The sequence below is a fragment of the Sinohyriopsis cumingii genome, chromosome 15, assembly GCF_028554795.1.
Source record: "Sinohyriopsis cumingii isolate HCF-2022 chromosome 15, ASM2855479v2, whole genome shotgun sequence".
Lineage (NCBI taxonomy): Eukaryota > Metazoa > Mollusca > Bivalvia > Unionida > Unionidae > Sinohyriopsis > Sinohyriopsis cumingii.
This window is the reverse complement of record NC_142975.1, coordinates 14,613,229-14,636,093: the sequence shown is the minus strand read 5'-3', so window position 1 is coordinate 14,636,093 and position 22,865 is coordinate 14,613,229. Positions and strand designations below refer to the sequence as shown.

The following is a 22,865-nucleotide window of genomic DNA, read 5'->3' as shown; positions in this document are numbered from 1 at the left end:
TATCACTCTACTGACATGTCATCACTGAACCGACAAGCCATCACCCTACTGACATGCCATCATTCTGCTGACTTGCCATCACTGAACTGACATGCTATCACTCTACTGACATGTCATCACTGAACTGACATGCTATAACTCTACTGAAATGCCATCACTGAATGGACATGCTATCACTCTAATGACATATCATCACTGAACTGACATGCTATCATTCTACTGACATGCCATCACTGAACTGACATGCTTACATTCTAGTGACATGACATTACTGAACTGACATGCCCACACTCTAGTGACATGACATCAATGAACTGACACGTCATCCCTCTACTGACATGCCATCACTGAACTGACATGCTATCACTCTACTGAAATGCCATCACTGAACTGACATGCTATCACTCAAGTGACATGCCATCACTGAACTGACATGCCCACACTCTAGTGACATGCCATCAATGAACTGACATGCCCACACTCTAGTGACATGACATTACTGAACTGACATGTCCACACTCTAGTGACATGACATTACTGAACTGACATGCTCACACTCTATTGACATGACATTACTGAACTCACATGCCCACACTCTAGTGACATGCCATCACTGAACTGACATGCCATCACTGAACTGACATGCGCACACTCTAGTGACATGACATTACTGAACTGACATGCTCACACTCTAGTGACATGACATTACTGAACTGACATGCCCACACTTTAGTGACATGACATCAATGAACTGACATGTCATCACTCTACTGACATGTCATCACTGAACTGACATGCTATCACTCTACTGACATGCCATCACTGAACTGACATGCTATCACTCTAGTGACATGCCATCACTGAACTGACATGCCCATACTCTAGTGACATGCCATCACAGAACTGACATGCCCACACTCTAGTGACATGCCATCAATGAACTGACATGCCCACACTCTAGTGACATGACATTATTGAACTGACATGCTCACACTCTATTGACATGACATTACTGAACTGACATGCCCATACTCTAGTGACATGCCATCACAGAACTGACATGCCCACACTCTAGTGACATGCCATCAATGAACTGACATGCCCACACTCTAGTGACATGACATTACTGAACTGACATGCTCACACTCTATTGACATGACATTACTGAACTGACATGCCCACACTCTAGTGACATGCCATCACTGAACTGACATGCCCACACTCCAGTGACATGCCATCACTGAACTGACATGCTCACACTCTAGTGACATGACATTACTGCAGTAATTCGAATAATAGATTGCTATCATTGGTCTGCATTCATGTTAGACACAACACTGAATAATCTAAATGGATGGTAAGTGAACTCTTAATTGTATGTAAGGGAATGCATCTTTACAAGAACTATGTGCATACATATGAGGTATTACCAATTGTGCACTCAATTTACATTGTTTTCATTCTCTTTATTGCAGTGAAAGATTGCTGTTGCATTAGCAAAGAGTTCAGCTCAGATCTACATTGTATTTAGTATACAGCTAGTTAATTACTTCTGTTTTACCTTGTGGAACTAGTCAGCTAGACTACATACAGATCTATCTGGAAGCTTTGCTAGTCAGCTATACTGTACTACTATATCACATACAGATCTATCTGGAAGCTTTGCTAGTCAGCTATACTGTACTTACTATACCACATACCGATCTATCTGGAAGCTTTGCTAGTCAGCTATACTGTACTTACTATACCACATACCGATCTATCTGGAAGCTTTGCTAGTCAGCTATACTGTACTACTATACTACATACAGATCTATCTGGAAGCTTTGCTAGTCAGCTATACTGAACTACTATACTACATACGGATCTATCTGGAAGCTTTGCTAGTCAGCTATAGTGTACTACTATACCACATACAGATCTATCTGGAAGCTTTGCTAGTCAGCTATAGTGTACTACTATACCACATACAGATCTATCTGGAAGCTTTGCTAGTCAGCTATAGTGTACTACTATACTACATACAAATCTATCTGGAAGCTTTGCTAGTCAGCTAGACTACATAGAGATCTGGATGTTTTACCTTTGGAAACTAGTCAGCTACACTACATACAGATCTATCTGGACATTTTACCTTGTGGAACTATTCAGCTAGGCTACACAAAGATCTATCTGTAAGTTTTACCTTGTGGAACTAGTCAGCTGGACTACATCCAAACCTATCTGGAAGTTGACAAACTGCATTGTATACATCTAACAGATCTTTACTTATTTATTGTAAACAATACTTTGTTTAAGACATTCAGAAGAAAGAAAGGCAGATTATTAGACCAAATCAACAACAAAAATTGAGCACTTGCTTATATACCAAGCATAAAAAAGAGAAATTAAGAAATCAAACTGTCTGAAAACAGAGAAGTGTTATATACATAAAATCTTTGACTGAAAATGTAAAAAAGTTGAGGTACGTTAAAACATAAAACCCTTGACAGAAGATTCCAGTAGAAAAAAGTAGATTATATATATACAGTGTGACCCCGCTATAGCATGCTCCGTTATAACACGAATGCGGATAATATAACACGGTCATGGGGTGGCTCCCGAAATTTCATGTACATGTATTTTTCTTGTACACAAAAAATTCTTTCTTACATTATATATATATATATATATATATATATATATATACACACACATGCAAAACCTATTACACTGTATTTATTCTTTTACAAGTTGAGTCCAACCACAATCAACACTGACCATGGTTTGCAATCATATAATGCATTGGCAGATCAGGGCCTGTTGTATTTCTACCGATTACTCCTAACACACTGCATTAACCCAGATCTATCTGTGCTTCATGTGACAGCCAATGAATGTCTATGCAGTTTGCAGTTGTTTGACATTACTATAAGCAGTATATATCTTTACTATAAGCAGTATATATTGTTACTATAAGCAGTATATATCATTACTATAAGCAGTATATATTGTTACTATAAGCAGTATATATTATTACTATAAGCAGTATATATTATTACTATAAGCAGTTTTTATTGTTACTATAAGCAGCATATATCATTACTATAAGCAGCATATATCGTTACTATAAGCAGTATATATCATTACTATAAGCAGTATATATTGTTACTACAAGCAGTATATATCATTACTATAAGCAGTATATATCGTTACTATAAGCAGTATACATCATTACTATAAGCAGCATATATCGTTACTATAAGCAGTATATATCATTACTATAAGCAGTATATATCATTACCATAAGCAGTATATATCATTACTATAAGCAGTATTAATCGTACTTATTTCTCACCTGATGAACATAAACCTAGGATTCAAGTGATTAATATTTCTAGAATATATCATAAGTTTTCAACTTTTCTTAAATAACTAATAAAAATGTAAAGATGATTTTGAAAACTCTGCTTAAAGAATAATAGTATTAATACTCTTTGAAAATCACTTTGGACTCTCTGATGTTAGAAGTATACTATTTTATTAAACTTCTTTGGACTGTCTGTTGTTAGAAGTATATTTTATCAAACTTCTTTGGACTGTCTTTTGTAAGAAGTATAATATTTTATCAAACTTCTTTCAGATGTTAAAACATTAAAGATCTTTCCAATTTAACCAAAATGTGATTTATTTTTCTAAATAAAAAATAGGTAATATATATATATATATATATATATATATATATATATATATATATATATATATATATATATATATATATATATATATATATTTCTTTCAAATTGACAATAGCTACATTACTATCATTTTAAATTTGATCTTTGTATAAAAAGAACTTTGTTCCTAATATTTTGTGTAATGCGCTAGATGCCATTAATACACCAGTGCAATGTTACTTTACCCACTCAGTTTTTAGTTATTCTTAAACACTATTGAAACTGTGTGTGTGTGTTCTGGAATTTGTAATGTAGCTTTAACAATTTGAGTCATATCACTATGATGTCTGCAGTGTGGCAGTTTATGGTGATGTCTAGCACTGGGGCATCATGCTGCAGACACGTAGCATAATGTCCCACCCAGATATATTATCCTGACACCATGTTGACCAGTCCTAACGCTAACCTTTTAATGTTGAGCACCAACCCATTTGTATAATTCTTGGGTACGACTCAGCGAGAGTTCGAACCCATGACCTCCTGCATATGGGCCAGATGCTCTAACCACTTGGGCCTCCAGAGTGGTATATCCAAGTTGAATATGAAAATCTTCCCTGTCACCTAGTTACGTGTTAGCTATCAACAATAAGTAGCCACTACAGTAAATGCAAATTCTTCTGTATATGAACCAAAAGTTAGAGTTTAATGTAAATATGACCTATGACATACCATCTTAATCAAATAAATCAATAAAACTTTAAAGTCAAGGTCATACTATAAAGCTGGAATATAATATCTAGTCTCATTCCCATCATACGTAATGTTGAGGTAACATTGTTTTTTGCACTCTGATATTTTGCTTCACCTTAGGGATGGTTTCAAGAAATATTGATCGGTGCAATCAAAGACATGTCCTGTCAGTTTACACATGGTTAATGATACAGTTGGTCAGTGGTAAGCATGACCAATAATAAGCAGGTAGTAACTGAAAATAGTTGATATATCAATTAACATACAATGCCAGACATAACATGACTGAGTAATTAACAATTTGCATGACAATGTAATGACACCTATCAAACCTTAGACCAACAAAAAGATAGGTCTACCTGTCCATTTCTCCCTTATGGGTTGGTTGCCAGTCTCAGTCAATTATTTACAAAGGTGCTTAAAAACATATCCTATTGAAGATTACAAAAGAGCTATAATTATCTACAATTAACTATAATTCAAAACTCTAATATATGTCTTTAATAAAGCCTACCTCATATCTGTAATATAAAGCATTATTGTCATTATGCAAGGTATTATTAATTATTATTCATGTAAGTATTCATATAATTTCAGATTATTTTCTAATGTTCAGTGAGGTAGCACATTGTTCTTAAACAAAAATAAATTAATTAATCAAGCCATATATTTTTAAAGTGAAGATACTTGATTAATATTCTAACAATCCAAGAAGATAAATGAATTAAAATTCAGTTTGAATACCATCGTCTATCCAGTGTGATTTAAAAATTGGTAATTTTATGCTGGACCATACAGTTCATATTTAAATAGTGTCTCAATTAGGTACAGTATACTGATGATGTGATAATCTAATTGAATATTACATATACTATTAAATATATTCATCTTTAAAAATATATACCAGTTCTAAAGAAAGTGACAATATATTTTGGAAAAGGTATCCACTCTTCACCATAAAAACTCTTAATTGGAAGGAGTATAGTCTGTAAACCCAGTCTCAGTCTCTAACTGGGCTAAAATTTCATTAGCATGGGAATTCTTTAGAGCTTTTTTGATGATCAGAAAAAAATTGTCATCCAATTTTCCATACCACTGTCTCCATTTTTCCAAAAGTTTATAATGTGATTCCATTACCCCTTTGTTACTACCATCCACGTTTGATTGATCTATCCATGACTCCACAGGTGGACCTTCTACTCGCATTTTCCCAGCTGCAAAATTAATAAATCTCAGATAAAACTGCATTTTATGTCATCATGAATGAAGGACTTAAAAAATCAGAAAGAATGCATCTGACTTTGAGTGTGAAGATAGGACTGCACATTTAGTAAATGGTATTTGTTATGTGTAACAATACAGCATCTGGTCATTATGTGTAACAATACAGCATCTGGTCATTATGTGTAACAATACAGTATCTGGTCATTATGTGTAACAATACAGTATCTGGTCATTATGTGTAACAATGCAGCATCTGGTCATTATGTGTAACAATACAGTATCTGGTCATTATGTATATTACTGTATCTGGTCATTATGTGTAACAATACAGTATCTGGTCATTATGTGTAACAATATTATGTGCAATAATACAGTATCTGGTCATTATGTGTAACAATATAGTATCTGGTCATTATGTGTAAGAATACAGTATCTGGTCATTATGTGTAACAATACAGCATCTGGTCATTATGTGTAACAATACAGCATCTGGTCATCATGTGTAACAATACAGCATCTGGTCATTATGTGTAACAATACAGTATCTGGTCATTATGTGTAACAATACAGTATCTGGTCATTATGTGTAACAATACAGTATCTGGTCATTGTGTGTAACTTATCTGGTCATTATGTGTAACAATACAGCATCTGGTCATTATGTGTAACAATACAGTATCTGGTCATTATGTGTAACAATACAGCATCTGGTCATTATGTGTAACAATACAGTATCTGGTCATCATGTGTAACAATACAGTATCTGGTCATTATGTATATTACTGTATCTGGTCATTATGTGTAACAATACATTATCTGGTCATTATGTAAAACAATACAGTATCTGGTCATTATGTGTAACAATACAGCATCTGGTCATTATGTGTAACAATACAGTATCTGGTCATCATGTGTAACAATGCAGCATCTGGCCATTATGTGTAACAATACAGTATCTGGTCATTATGTGTAACAATACAGTATCTGGTCATTATGTGTAACAATACAGTATCTGGTCATTGTGTGTAACAATACAGTATCTGGTCATTATGTGTAACAATATTATGTGCAACAATACAGCATCTGGTCATTATGTGTAACAATACAGTATCTGGTCATTATGTGTAACAATACAGCATCTGGTCATTATGTGTAACAATACAGTATCTGGTCATTATGTGTAACAATACAGCATCTGGTCATTATGTGTAACAATACAGTATCTGGTCATTATGTGTAACAATACAGTATCTGGTCATTATGTATGATAATACTGTATCTGGTCATTTTGTATAACAATGCAGTATCTTGTCATAATGTATAACAATATGGTATCTTATCATTATGTATAACAATATGGTATCTTATCATTATTTATAAAAATATGGTATCTTATCATTATGATAATACTGTATCTGGTCATTTTGTATAACAATACAGTATCCTATCAGTATGTATGTTAATACTGTACCTTGTCATTATGTATAACAATAGGTTATCTTATCATTATGTATAACAAAACAGTGTCTGGTCATTATGTATATAACATTGTACATCATCTTGTCATTATGAATAAATGTGGCTCATTTTATCCAGTTAATACAAAATAGAATAGTTAGTGTCATGATTATGGCATAGTCATGCTGGTCGATGGAAGAAACATAATTCACAATATATGCATATACATATGTATAAAGCACACAGTTATTTGATATGCACCTAAATATAAAGCCAAGGTAAAGTAATTAATATTTGGACACTCCTACTTTGAAAGGATACAAATCTGTAAATGATGTATGTAAAAGAATTATCATTGAACCTTGAAAGAAGGAAGGAAAGATGGATGGTAGGACATATATATATATATATATATATATATATATATATATATATATATATATATATATATATATATAAAATTAGTACACCCCCCAATAAAACTGGACAAAGAAAAGAGTCATTTCAATCTTTTATTAACTCAACCCTCATGCAATTTTTCTTCATGTTTTAAATTTTTAAATTTCAATGTTGAACATAGTTATTTAGTTACCTTTTAAAACTAACTGGTTAAATGGTTTTTAGTTATTCTTAAAAATATGAAATTTAACACATTTATTTTACAACTTGACAAGACATGAATAAAAAGTAAAGTTAGAAAATGATTAGTCAAGAAATTACTTATTCTTATTTGTTAACCCTTCTTGTATGACAAAAGAAACATTTATAACTCTGCTGCATACTAACCTATAGGCATGGTTATTGAATCCATGACTTTGTCTCTGTAACTTAGTGTAAGAAATGGAGCAACTTTTTCTAGCTGGACAAGCTTTTAGTTACTTATGGAACATAGATATCTTCCCCAACAGCAATGTGATTTTGATAATCAAAACAAGTGTAGTCATTGAACTATAATGTGTAGCCACCAGCATGAAATACTTACAAATATGGCAAAGTCTTCGGAAAAAGAATTCAAAGCCCATTACAAACTTTTCTGCCAAGATCATGAAAACTGACCTCACTGCCTCATCTGTAACAGATAAACAGGAAATTAAAGTATAAGATGTGAAAAATAAGTCTTGCAATAGTTCCATTTTAGAGGAAACAATTGGAAAAAGTCACAGTATGTCAAATCAAGTTCATTAAACATACACTGTACTAAAAATATAAAATTTGAGAATATTGTATACTGTAGTATCATGTCTTTTCATGGGAGACCAGTTTTCATGGTTTTAGATGTGACCCTGAGGTACAAGTTTTAGATGTGACCCTGAGGTACAAGGTTTAGATGTGACCCTGAGGTACAAGTTTTAGATGTGACCCTGAGGTACAAGTTTTAGATGTGACCCTGAGGTACAAGGTTTAGATGTGACCCTGAGGTACAACTTTTAGATGTGACCCTGAGGTACAAGTTCTAGATGTGACCCTGAGGTACAAGGTTTAGATGTAACCCTGAGGTACAAGTTTAAGATGTGACCCTGAGGTACAAGTTCTAGATGTGACCCTGATGTACAAGTTCTAGATGTGACCCTGATGTACAAGTTCTAGATGTGACCCTGAGGTACAAGTTTAATAACCCAATGCAAAATTAGCAATGTGTGATGTGATGCTCCCCTCCATTTTCTTATTGTGTTTTGTTTCTAGTATTTGATAAATGAATGTCAATATTGTAATCTGATAATAAAATATTAGTTTTTACACATGTTCATTTTATTTTAACCCTTTGAAAAAAGAATTACGATATATAGTATATTGTTATAATACATTCAAAGATTGCATGTGGTACACTTGTTTGCAAACATTCCAATGACTGCAGTTTGTGTCTGCATTTTTTTGGTTATTTTGTTATCTTTGTTATCTTTGTTTGGGGTATTTGTAAAGATTAAATTGAAATACTTACTAATATACAAACTTGACAGGTAAAACCAGGAATTTAGGCATCTACGAGAATGTCTTTTTTTTCAACAAAACCACACAAAGTGAGCCCATGAAAATAAATGATACAACAGTATGTTTAGTGCAATTCAGGATGAACACTAAATTACTGTAAAATTTAAAGGTCTCTATCATGACCACACTTTTAAGCATATGTCAGGGCCTGTCATATTTTGAAAGGGTAAGTATATTACTGTTTTGCATGAAACACATCTGAGAAGAATGCTATAGCATTAGATTATTATGTCATACTCAGGACCTAGAGGTATTATAGGCAGTATACATACATTCCAACAATACTGTCAGTTTTTTGTTATTAAGAATAGTTTTCTGGAACATGCTTGAAATTCCATTACATTATAATGCTTGATAACAATATGCTTAATAACAATATCAAGATGGCCACCATCATGACCATTCTGTATGTCAGATCAGCACAATTTTTCATTAAGCACTATCTAGAAATCATAAGAAATCTTTAAAAATCTCATGTTGATATGATTATCAAGTTTGGATGTGTAGCAGTAAAAAGACTTACGGTGCTCATTATATTAGTCATGTTTGATGTCAGACTGGCACCATTTTAAATTAGGACCTGCATCTAATTTTCATAATGTTATATGAAGCCTTTCAGAGATAAATAGAACCCATGTTAACATAACCTTCCATTCATGTGAAGTAGTGATAACATGATTATAAAGGTGGCCATGTTGGATGTCAACCTATCACCATTTTCACTTAGGCCAGTGTGTTATAACAAAATCTTTTAGGCAAACTGCCAGTTGATATGAATATCCATTCAAGACAAATAACAGCCTGCACAGTGGTCATGTTGGATGTCAACCTATCACCATTTTCACTTAGGCCAGTGTGTTATAACAAAATCTTTTAGGCAAACTGGTTGATATGAATATCCATTCAAGACAAATAACAGCCTGCACAGTGGCCATGTTGGATGTCAGATTGATACCCGTTTTGTTGAGGACCATCTACAAATCTGCAGGTTGATATGACCTTTCATTCAAGAAAAATGACAATGACAAGATTTAGAAAAATGCCAGATTGGCAACATTCTTTACAAGTCATGAAATCTCTTTAAGAGAAAACCCTACACTTAAGTGGCCATAGGTTTGGTAGGAGCTGTGATACAAAATTTTTAAGATGATGATATTGGCCACCATATTGTGGCTGTTCAAGGGGACACCATTTTTATGTTCTGGGTCATTGAGACCTCAGGATGAGACTATGTTAATTGCAAATGGATAATGTTTGCTGAATGGATGATTGATGCTAGTCTTGTACTAGTAGAAATAATAGCTACACTCTTTAATATAGTTGTATTGTAACTGACAGCATTGTTGTTGACAAGATGGCATGGAACCCTGGGCTTACAATACTAAATTATACTAAAATTGTAACTCAAGATATCATGATAATTAGGCTTTCCACACAATGCTAATCTACAAAATGTTTAAAAAAGTTGAACAAGGTTTTGAAAACACATCAACTAAAAAGAGGCCAAATTAGACCCTAGATTACTTACTTGGCTGACGACTGTCAAGTCAAGAGTTTTACGTTAATATGATGCCTACTGTCAAAATTTCATAATTTCTGTTGATTCGTTATGAAAACAGTTGTTTAATGGTGTATCACTTTTTATATTCATGAGTAACAACAATGCCTTTGTTCCAGGATATTTTTAAAAAATCAAATTTGGTTAAATTTATAAAATCTTGAAAGGTCTTTTTTCCATATATCATTTTGTAAAAGTTTAGCAAATTTCTGCTGAGTGTTATCTGCAAAGCTATTTTAAGATTTATTTTTATTTTTTTATAATGACAGAATATTGGCATCATTTCTACAAATCTGAAATACTTTCGTACCATTTTATCTTTAGCAGTGGTGGCCATATCTATGATACCTTTTGCATATAAATTTGAAAGCCATTTATATCACAATGCTGCCTGTTGAATTTATAAAGTTGTATGAAGTTTCCTAGTTTTAGTAAACTGGGCCATATCTGATGGCAGATTGGCATCATTTCTACAAGAAATGGTCTTTGGTCAGCATACTGCAAAACTGTGTAAAAATCAGATGAACACTATTTGAGACAAAGCAATTTAAAGATTTTATATTTTTAGTAACTACTGCCATATTTAAAGGTACATCAGAAACAACTGTAAAATATTGAAAGGTGTTTTTTGCTTGAAGATACTCTACAAAATTTCATTTCACTTGATACCAAACATTGATGGACAGACTAATGATGAGGGGTGATGCACACTAGACACAGGACTATATAAGCTCACTTGGCCTGATGACCAATTCTGCCTGAATAGTCTTTAAATTAATATTTTATATATACGGCACACATAGCTTTAAGAATGAATGAAGGAAGGAAGAAACATGATGAAATCAACCAATTATTCAACAGAAAAATAAATAAAATAAAAAGTGCAGATGTGTCATATACAAGACAATATATTCAAATGACCATGAGAAGATGGGGGCATGTAAAATATAAACACACAAATTTAATCACAGGCTTCAATAACTTTTAGAATTTAGATGAACCAATAAAAACTAAGCTTGTATAATTTTTCTATTATGTGCTTATATGCTGATGTGTGTTCATTATGTGGTTCCCCACACTTGCACTGTCCAGAAACTGTACTGGATGAAAGGTCGACCTGCTTCACACCTTTACTGAAAGCTCTACCATTCTGGTAAAGGTGAGGGGTGGCCTTGTAAGGTAGAAAGCTTTCAGATAAATTGTTAAAAAGAGTTTCAAAATCTAATCAGTATCTCAAACATGGAGCAAAATGTGAATTTGGTTTCCTATTTTTCTCACCCATGAAATAGAGAAATCTGTTTTGCTAACCTTACTTTTAATACCTCAGTCTAGTTATCTCAGACCTGTTGTCTCAGTCATGGTATATCTGCTTATCTCAGATCTGTTGTCTCATTCATGGTATATCTGCTTATCTCAGACATGTTGTCTCAATCATGGTATATCTGCTTATCTCAGACATGTTGTCTCAATCATGGTATGTCTGCTTATCTCAGATCTGTTGTCTCATTCATGGTATGTCTGCTTATCTCAGATCTGTTGTCTCATTCATGGTATGTCTGCTTATCTCAGATCTGTTGTCTCATACACAGTATGTCTGCTTATCTCAGACATGTTGTCTCATTCACGGTATTTCTGCTTATCTCAGATCTGTTGTCTCATTCATGGTATGTCTGCTTATCTCAGATCTGTTGTCTCATTCATGGTATGTCTGCTTATCTCAGACATGTTGTCTCATTCATGGTATGTCTGCTTATCTCAGATCTGTTGTCTTATTCATGGTTTGTCTGCATATCTCAGATCTGTTGTCTTATTCATGGTATGTCTGCTTATCTCAGATCTGTTGTCTCATTCATGGTATGTCTGCTTATCTCAGACATGTCTTATTCATGGTATGTCTGCTTATCTCAGATCTGTTGTCTCATTCACGGTATGTCTGCTTATCTCAGACATGTTGTCTCATTCATGGTATGTCTGCTCATCTCAGATCTGTTGTCTCATTCATGGTATGTCTGCTTATCTCAGATCTGTTGTCTCATTCATGGTATGTCTGCTTATCTCAGACATGTTGTCTCATTCCTGGTATGTCTGCTTATCTCAGACCTGTTGTCTCATTCATGGTATGTCTGCTTATCTCAGACATTTTGTCTCAGTCACGGTATGTCTGCTTATCTCAGATCTGTTGTCTCATTCATGGTATCAATGCACTAGGAATTACCTTTAAAAAGAAACCATTGAAATCTTCTGCTGTGCCTGATGTAGTTTTTATAAAATCCAACAAGAAGAAGAAATTCACTCATAAGCAACTTGAGGTGTTTCCAATTTGGTAACACCATTGTCACACACACACACACACACACACACACACCAAGCTATTTGATAGAGCTCTAGACACACAGGCAATACACATCACTGGCCACACGAAAACCAAATTCTCTCAAGCGCTAATGCAAGCCTGGCAAAAACCAGAAATGTGTAATGTCAAACTGCTTTCTTCTTTGTTGAACACCCACAATTTGCCCCATTTGAACGATATGATTGCAAATGAAAACTCCTGCGCTTAACAACCAGAGTGGTAAATTCTTCAGTCCACATGCTATTCCACAAAAAGATTTCCATGCAGCATATCATTGCACTAGTGATAGCAACACTTGCCATATTTCCAGAAAATATAAATTTCCAGGAAAGCCATGAATGAGAAATTTCCTGATGTCACTACACTACTTCGTTAGAAATGTACCCAGCTGGCATACTGTACTGCACAGCATCATACCATTGCATACCATAGAACATTTTCCAAATGGGAACTGATGAAAGTTAAAATTTAACCAAATAAAAAATATTAATTACTTATTGTCAATTTGTTACAACATCCATTGATTAAATGTGATAATACAGTAATAATATCAATGATTTTATGCTTCTGCTTTCTCAAGTGTAGAATTGGTGTACTTAGGGTTGATAGGTCACCCCATTAGTCTCATTAACATAATAGCCTTTAATGTGCAGTATAAACAAAAGCACGTGGCTTGAGATGCTCATTGTGCAATACTTCCAGCACATATCAATTATACATTTTTTCTTGATTTTCTTCCTCTTCTAAGAGCGGCATATACTGTATACCTAGATTTAACTTAGAAAATTTATTCAGATTTTCATCAAATAGTACAAAACCTGATGAGACCGCTATGGAGACGTAGTGGTTAGAGTGTCCGCCTCAGATGCGGGAGGTTGTGGTGCCCCAGTGCTAGACATCACTATAAACTGCCACACTGCAGACATCATAGTGATATGGCTGAAAAATTGTTAAAGCTACACTAAAAATGCAAATCATACACACACACACACACACAACCTGATGACCCTTATACAGAGTGAGAAGCATTTATGTGTACCCAATGAATACTGTGTTTTGAATCTGCTAAGTAAATAATAATAATAATAATAATAATAATAATAATAATAATAATGCTTTATTTATAGAGGGTGACTTTGCAAGAGTGCAGGGTTATTTTAATTTAGTTGGAATAAATTGGATGAGAAAAATAATCTATGTTGGTATTTGCACCAAGACAAGGAAATCCCAGTCACAGGGTTGCATTATTTGCCTCCCCACAAGGCACAGCCTAGCCTCATGGGGAAACAACTAACACAACCCACTGATTGGGATTTCCTTGTCTCAGTTGAAATCCCAAGATAGATTCTATTAGTCACAAATATGAAACAAAGCAATATAGAATTCGTTTTTGTATTTGTGACAAACATGGAACAAAACATCAATTCAGTTTCATATTTGTTACATACCCTCTCTTTTCCACTTTTCCAATCTGTTTAGATAAACAGTATGAATGGTATCCAAAACAAGTTAGGAATTATAAAAGTCTGATTCGGTGCATCCAAGAATATCACCATGCAGACAGTTACAGTCTCAGATTTCATCTTGATATACTTACCTTGTTTTGCTCGACTGCTGTCTTTGCCAGTTGTTACAAAACTGCTATTCCCTCCTATATCAGGCTGTTGAGTGCCAGACTGTAAAGCATTTCCTGGACCTGGACCATTAGGAATGATCTGTTTGGGATCTGTGTTGTTGATGTCATTGAGATCATTACTTGGAGTACTGGGATGTTCACTATGCAAAGGGTCAGCAAATGAAATTCGTGCATAGATGTTTTCATTGCTGTCACCTGTGTGGTTTGAAGTCTCTTGATTATGTGAAACCTTCTGCCTTGTATATGCTTTAATGTGATTTTCACTCTGATGAACATCTGCCAGGTTTATTGGGTCAGTATCTACATCAAGGTCATTGCTAGTTGGTTTTTCAGATGTACATGTATTTGCTTCATTAACCATGTTAACTGAACCTGAAAAAAATTGTATTATCATCTCTCTCCAAAGTAAAAGATTCAAGCTGAAATTCTTGCCATATTTGGTGGGTCAGGTTTCATTATCAGAATTTTAAAAATTATTATTAGTGCCAATGTGAAGGTATAAGTTGGTATTTACATCAGTGAGATTACAAGTGAGATGATGTAACAGTCAAGAACATGTGAGATTACAAGTGAGATGATGTAACAGTCAAGAACATGTAAGATTACAAGTGAGATGATGTAACAGTCAAGAACATGTAAGATTGCAAGTGAGATGATGTAACAGTCAAGAACATGTAAGATTACAAGTGACATGATGTAACAGTCAAGAACATACGAGATTACAAGTGAGATGATGTAACAGTCAAGAACATGTGAGATTACAAGTGAAATGATGTAACAGTCAAGAACATGTGATAATTGCCAAGGATGAATCACAAAATTTAAAAAAAAAATGTATTCTTGAAATCTTTAGCAAATTTAATGTTTACATTTAATTATATAAATAAGATATCAATTTCTTTCTACATTTTAATTATTTAAATATTTTGATCACAAAGATGAATTAATGTATTACAATCCAAAAATGCTACTCACATCATAACGAAATGACAGTATTGTGATGAGTTAATGCATCACATCATAATGAAATGAAAATATTGTGATCTGACTAAACAATCAAACAGAAATGCCATCATAAGGACAATAAGTAGGACAAAATTATCTAAATCAGAAAAAAAGGAATCAAAAGTATATTTCACATCAATTTAAATAAACAAGTATAAATTTATGATAAAAATGCAGGAAAATATAAACACTGTATACACATTACATTAAATACATACATTTAATATAAAGCATGTACAGTACTAACAAGGGTAGGAGGCTGGGAAACATGTCTCTGGAACACATCAAATGCAGAATTACAGTTAACTAGAGGGTGATAAACATTTCATTATACAATAATTTCCATTATATATTACTGGTTGAATTTCTGATACTACCAGGTATGTCAACAATCCTATATCTGATCCATGTAGAATAGCGTGCATTTTTTAGTTGCTCCATAACATATTATTTGGTGTCAGATGTGACCACTGACTTCATGAATCTGACAGGCATTTCAACCCTTCATAAGAATTATTCTTCTCGACACATGGAAAACCTCCACCAAGATGTGGAACTGCTATTGCATGGTCAGAGATGTTTAAAACACAGTCATGTGGGCATCAATGCTGCAGAAACTAAGCATCTGGAAAGTTACTAAGAACAATGCCAAGCATACATTCAGCCCAAATAGAATCTCATATATGTAGGCTGTACATTCATTGATGACATTAAAGGTGCCCAGACTATTTACTCAAAATAATATCAAACTGAAGTTAATGTCAACAAGAATCCATTGAGGGTTAGAAGCAAAATCAAAGGAACAACAGACATGAAACCTAGTGTGGCAACCTGCAACAATGCAAGGGGAACAACTCCTTTGGGTATAACAACATGATGCATGAGCAGGGAAAAAACCCACACCTCTAATTTCAAAAGGGGAGGAAAACAATGTGGAAACTGGCTAGAATCATGCTAAAATGGGCACTCATCCTGCCAAAGGAGAATAATAAATACAATAAGAAAACCAATTTGCAAATGTTTTCAGGTCTAATTTTTAAGGTAATGACAGTACACACCCAGGTCTCAGTGATAATGATGAGAAATTCTTTGTGAAAAGCATTATTCTAGCAATGACAGAAACTGTATATATCAAAATTGGTCAAAAATATAACATAATCAAATTTAGGTCTGACACCAGCTCAGAAGTTAAATATTTTACCAAAGTCATTTTTTCAACACAATTTGTACAAACACTGAGCCACTGTATCCAACTGAACAACACCAATATGGTGGCATATGGTTTTACACGGTCATGTTAGAAATATATTATGAGCCACCTGTCATAAACGTTTTGTCATGGATGCAAAGTCATCAACCATTCTCAGTCTTAGAACTTGCTCTGACTTAGTATTTATAAAGCTTAATTTTTCAGTTGATGAAAGAAATGAAGGACAGGCTTAAGATGTCACAAGTCTTAAGACAGATGCTGTCTCTATTCTTTTGGACTGAAAGTCTTTATCCAGGGGAATACATTTTCAACTTTTTTCTGAGCAGAATGATAGACCTGTTATTCACCTGCCAAAAAAAGTGCCTGCTGCAGTGTCTGAATGATTAAACAGAACTTGGTCATATGGAAAATACTGATGTAATACGATAGGTCACTGAACCCACTAAATGCAATAAACTAGAATATCACAGATAAAATATCCCCAAGTGGTAAACTACAGGTTTGTATTCATTCCCAATGCTTAAATAAAGTGATACCCACAATTGCCCTATGAAAACCCATGACAATGTAACACCCAAACTTGCTTTAGTTCTTTACTTCAACAATCCAGATCCTAGATCAAGGTATTGGGTGACCAAATGATCAGAGTATGGTAATATACATTTCTCACAACATTCAATACTGATTCCTACACATATCATATGGGATTAATTTGGTCTCTATTCTTGCAATTACCATTTGGGATTAATTCAGTATCAATTCCTGCACCTACCACTTGGGATTAATTCGGTATTGATTTCTGCACCTACCATTTGGGATTAATTCGGTATCGATTCCTGCACATACCATTTGGGATTAATTTGGTATTGATTGCTGTAACTACCATTTGGGATTAATTCGGTATCGATTCCTGCACATACCATTTGGGATTAATTTGGTATTGATTGCTGTAACTACCATTTGGGATTAATTCAGTATCGATTCCTGCACATACCATTTGGGATTAATTTGGTATTGATTGCTGTAACTACCATTTGGGATTAATTCAGTATCGATTCCTGCACATACCATTTGGGATTAATTTGGTATTGATTGCTGTAACTACCATTTGGGATTAATTCAGTATCGATTCCTGCACATACCATTTGGGATTAATTTGGTATTGATTGCTGTAACTACCATTTATGATTAATTTGGTTTTGCACCTATCATTTGAAGTTTTATGTAAAAGGAAGACAATACGAATTTAGCACACTACAGTGCTCTTGGGAAACTGTTTCTCTCAATAAACTTTCAGTCAAAATGAAAGAAGTTCCATATTTCAGAAACAACTGATATGAGTCTGAGGGTGCTATGTTGAACCCTGCAAATATACACCCAATTAAAGAAATTAAGCTGCCATGTAATCAAAATGAGTTTTAAACAGTCTCATGCATGGTGAACTGTCTTGCAAAATTCCAGAAAGAGCTTAATGATGTTACAAATTTTTTTTGTCAGCTACAACATGACCAAGCTTTCCATAAGATTGGGAATATAATAATGCAAAATCAAGTATAAAATAACACAAAAGTCAAGTGTTAGTATATTAGGATCCAAACAAAAAGTTTACTCTCAAAGTTGATACATCAATGCATGGTCTTTATGCTGCTCTGTTGCACAATGGCTTCTTTACTGTGTGTTTAAATTTCTCACAATGACAGAAATTGGCTAAGCTCAGACTTAAAAAAGGAGTGTTTCTGATTCTTTTTAGTTGTAATGTTCTTTTGTCAGTTTATGGATAAAAGGTGAAGGTCGATTTGAATCACAAATCAAATCAAGTAATGTATATAAAAGACAGAAAAAACATTACATCTTCATTGCATCACTGGTAATCATGAAGCTTCATTTGCAAAAGAAGGTTATCATGATTTGACATAGAATGTGTAAAAAAAGTGCCAGGAGACAGAATGGGTAAAAAAAGTGCCAGTAGCTGCTGCAATCTGATGATATTCTTAAATATAAAGTTATTAGGAATACCAGCTTTAAATTGGTACAAAAATGTCTTAGACTGTACAGGACAAAAAAATGGTCTGATGTTTTACCAAGACTTTCTTATTAAGAATGGGACTTGTTTACCATTCATATTATAGCAATATCCTTTCAAAGAATGCATTTTATCTCCTATCATTTTGCTTTCTTTAATAAAAATCTATTCTTTTTAAACAATAAAAATGGTGTTGTAGTTATTTGTTAGCACATTTTTCTGAACATGATAGGCTATAAATGGCATCCAGTATGCTTGATGGAGGAATAACCCAGTAAAACCAGGGAGGAATCACCAACCCATGGGAAACTAATGGCAAGGTTTAGCACATACCCACTTTGGTCTAGCCTGAGACTTGAACCAATGCAGACAGGGATGAGATGGCAGTGATCAGTAAAGGAGAGTGCCTTAGACTACTTTGCCACACAGGGCCCCAATAAAAACCATAATCAAAATAGTGACGTGATTAAAATTTTGGCTGTCAGTGAAGAATATTAAAGATTTGTTTGCAATTATGTGCATTAGGGTAAGGAAGATATTGTCATGCAGATACGTTTGTTTGCTTGGTTTATAAAGGTACATTAACAATTGAGAGATAATATACTCAAAGCCATTTATTGTAAAGCTTCCTGCCTTGATGCACCATGTCAGCTGATCCAGCCAAGGCAATTAGAGTTTAGTGCCCTGCCCAGAGATGTACCACATCAACTGACCTGGCCTGATCATGGTATGATCTGAACCTTCTCATCATGAGTCCAGTGTGCTAATCTCCAAGTCACCAATAAACATATGGGACAAGAAGTAAATAATGCTGACTTTAAGTATATTGTTACTTGCAGATATACATCACCATGTAAATGAACTGGTGTTGTTATGCATATTTGATTTAATTATATCTGATTTAATATATAATCATTTCAATTTAATTGTTTTTCAGTTTAAAAAATATGTTTTCATTACATGCTACAGTAATGTAAATTTATCTACTAGAGATGATACTTTTTTCAGAAAATAGTTTGACTTTGACTGTTCATTTTATAAACACCAGGTGTTGATCTAAACCCTGACCTTGATTCAAAATTTGTAGCAACCACGTAAACAAGTTCTATTTTTATTTTTAAATGATTGGTTGTTGTCAAGGTCATGATGGGACTTCATGTTTAAGATGTAAACAATTTTTTAAATTTTTTATTTTCTTTGAGTAAAATGATTGGTTTTTATCAGGGTCACATAGGGTGTATGTGACCTTTAACAAGTACCTAATTTCTATGAGCTTCCAGAACATGATCGTCTGACCCCCTTTTTTATGCTTTAGAAGACCATATAACCTCTGTTTTGGAGAAATATTCTCAGTAGAAGCTGGCTGCTAAACTGAAAGTTGTATGTTGAGCTGTTTCGAGTTAATTCAAAGTACCTGGATTGGAGTTATTTCAAATAATTTGGATTCAAAAGGATTAATTCTTTTTTCCTGTGAAATATATGTGTTCATGTGAGACTCTTAATCAAAGACAGTTCTTATAAGAAATTTATTTTGATTTCCAAAACCGGAGTGATAATTCTTGTTTCTACAAAGAACTATAGACTTCAAAACTACAGGTTACAGCATACATCATCATCTTCCATCTTGGATTCTTCATTGGGATTCGAACTTGAAATCATTAGAATATTTTGTTATCAGGACTTCAAAAATTTTATTTGTGGATTATTCTTGGATTATTTTTACAGAATTTTTACAGGGAAATAAGTTATTGTATTCTTTCAAAGCTTGTTGTTTTCACTCTTTCTTGTGTTACTGTTTATTCAAGCCTAAACACGTGACATAAGAGTGTTAAGGTCAACATGGCAAATGTGACTGCACACAGCCTGCATATAACTCAGTCAATGTTCTCATCATTCTAGTAACAGTTTTGGACAATTGTACCTGGCATAAGATCTATTCTACCTCAAAAGGTATAACATACCCTAAAATAAAACAAAACAATTATTTGAAGCACAGTTCATGTTTACCAATCTGGGGAAAGCAAGCCTCATTTTCAAGATCTCCATGTATTCAACTTATCAAGACAATGTATTACAGCCTACAAATTGGGGGTTATTTTATGGTAAAATAATTACTTTAAAATGTTAAGGGCTACAAAGAACACATGGGTCATACAGATTTAAAATTGGTTTGAGTAGTGTTATCAACTGCCTTATTGAAAACAAATGGTCAAAGTGAAATGATTAATAAATATTAATAAATTATTAATTGTTTTTCATACTTTTGTTGCCACAGCTGGAACCATAAACTGACTGTAACTTAAAATGTCAAAATCTATGGTGGATATTATAAGCAAATTAGAAATGAGCCTATTTCAAGACATGAAATGAAAACTATTTGCACAATAGAAAGCTGGCCTGGCATTATGGTGACTTTATATTTTAATTGGCAGATAACCATTCTGGGCGTTATGAAAAAACACCAGAAAGGATAAAAAAAAAATCCCATTTAATACGCACTGTTTGTGTTATAAAGCTAAATCTGACAGTTATCTTGTAAAAGCTATTTTAAAAAATCTCCAGTGTAGCAAACCATTTTGTATTGGTGGGTCAGGAGTTGATTCTCTGTCTCCATGAACATCATTTAATTCCTACAAATTGGAAATTATATTTCAATGTTAGATAATCATTTCATTTCATATTTTTAAACACAATATATTAAATAATAAGAATCTGATAAATGAAATATAAAATTTTAAAAAAGTTTTGTGAGCAAATGAAAATTTTACTTAAAAATGAGATCTTATTTGTTAAGTCCCAATTTGTGAATATGTGTGTATGTATATGCATCTATGAATGCAATAAACTGACAATGAGCAGTGCAAATCTAGTATCTACCTAGCCTGAGTACTTATGACTCTAAATGAGTCTTTTTCAAAGGCAAATACAAAACAGAGACAAGACAAACAAAAACAAAAAATAATTGAGGTTAAAAACTTTACTATTTCTATGGGAATAAAAGCTTGAAATTTTGTTGTGTTTCAACAAACAGTAGCTTACTTCAATACTTAATTTAGCAGATGCTGAAAAATATTTGATACTGATGTAGAAATCAATGATCCACATTGCCATCTGTTATTTTATGTATATTTATGTCAGCGCAAATTATATCCCAGATATTTCATTGTTATATTAGTAATTAATGGCTATTGGGAGACTAATAATCAAATTTAGAGAATTATTTAAATGAAAATGTGTCTGCTGTAAAAAGATGATTGTATTGGTGCATGGCTGTCTTTTTCTAGTCTTCTTGGTTTAAACTGCTTGGTTCCGATGTTCTAAGGTGGTGTATGCAGAAAGATTCCTTTTCTTTCCAGGTTTCAGAGCTCCAGTTGGGGTTGTGAGCAACTGCGACAAGTGTTATATCAATGAAAGTATGGCCATGAGAGGAGAAGTGTTCTGTGACTGGACTTCTGTACAGCTTCTTTGTCATCCAATCAGATCTATGAAGGTTGATCCTTTCGTGTAGCTTTGAAGACTACAGATCCTACATGTGATGAGGTACATTACATTCTCTGTTTTGCATGTTTTGTTTAAACCATGTATGTTCATTCAGTTTTCCCCTAATTGCTGTGCTAGAAAATGTGCTGGTCTCTGTCATATGTTGGCGAGTTCTGCACCTTTTGTCACCACAGATTTAGCAGGGTGGTCTTGGTTAGTGATTGGCAAGTTAGATACTTAAGTTTTGCACTGTTCTTTGTCAGTTTATTTCATTTATCTTAATCAATCCCTGACACACGTGATCCCTTGCTGGATCTTGTGCACTTAAAAGGACTGTTATTTTCCATATGATTTGAATTTTTTATATATGTAAAGATTCAAGTTGTATGCCATACCATAGAAGGCTTGATTTCCTCTTGAAATTTATACTATAAGTTGTTTACATTTGTGTTTGTCACATTGTGTTCATGTATGTGTGTGTTTTGTGTCTGCATATGCAATTATAAGGCAAATAAAAGCTTGT

At 33.6% G+C, this 22,865-nt stretch overlaps 1 protein-coding gene across 1 annotated transcript; it reads right to left on the bottom strand.

Moving 5' to 3' along the window:
* Positions 1–3,795: 3,795 nt before the first annotated feature.
* LOC149781293 (uncharacterized) lies at positions 3,796–21,483 on the bottom strand. Its single transcript, XM_089935379.1, has 4 exons — positions 21,435–21,483; positions 14,586–14,996; positions 8,071–8,157; positions 3,796–5,620 (listed from the first exon to the last, which is right to left on the bottom strand). The coding sequence occupies exons 2-4, from the start codon at positions 14,983–14,985 to the stop codon at positions 5,373–5,375; spliced, it is 735 nt and encodes a 244-aa protein (XP_089791505.1). The 5' UTR covers positions 14,986–14,996; positions 21,435–21,483; the 3' UTR covers positions 3,796–5,372.
* Between the last annotated feature and the right edge of the window lie 1,382 nt (positions 21,484–22,865).

Coding starts and splice junctions, on each gene's coding strand:
- LOC149781293 (XM_089935379.1), bottom strand. CDS start 14,985: ATGGTTAATGAAGCAAATACATGTACATCTGAAAAACCAACTAGCAAT. Junction 8,158..14,585: donor CAGCAGTCGAGCAAAACAAG/GTAAGTATATCA, acceptor TATCTGTTACAG/ATGAGGCAGTGAGGTCAGTT. Junction 5,621..8,070: donor CCGAAGACTTTGCCATATTT/GTAAGTATTTCA, acceptor TTAATTTTGCAG/CTGGGAAAATGCGAGTAGAA.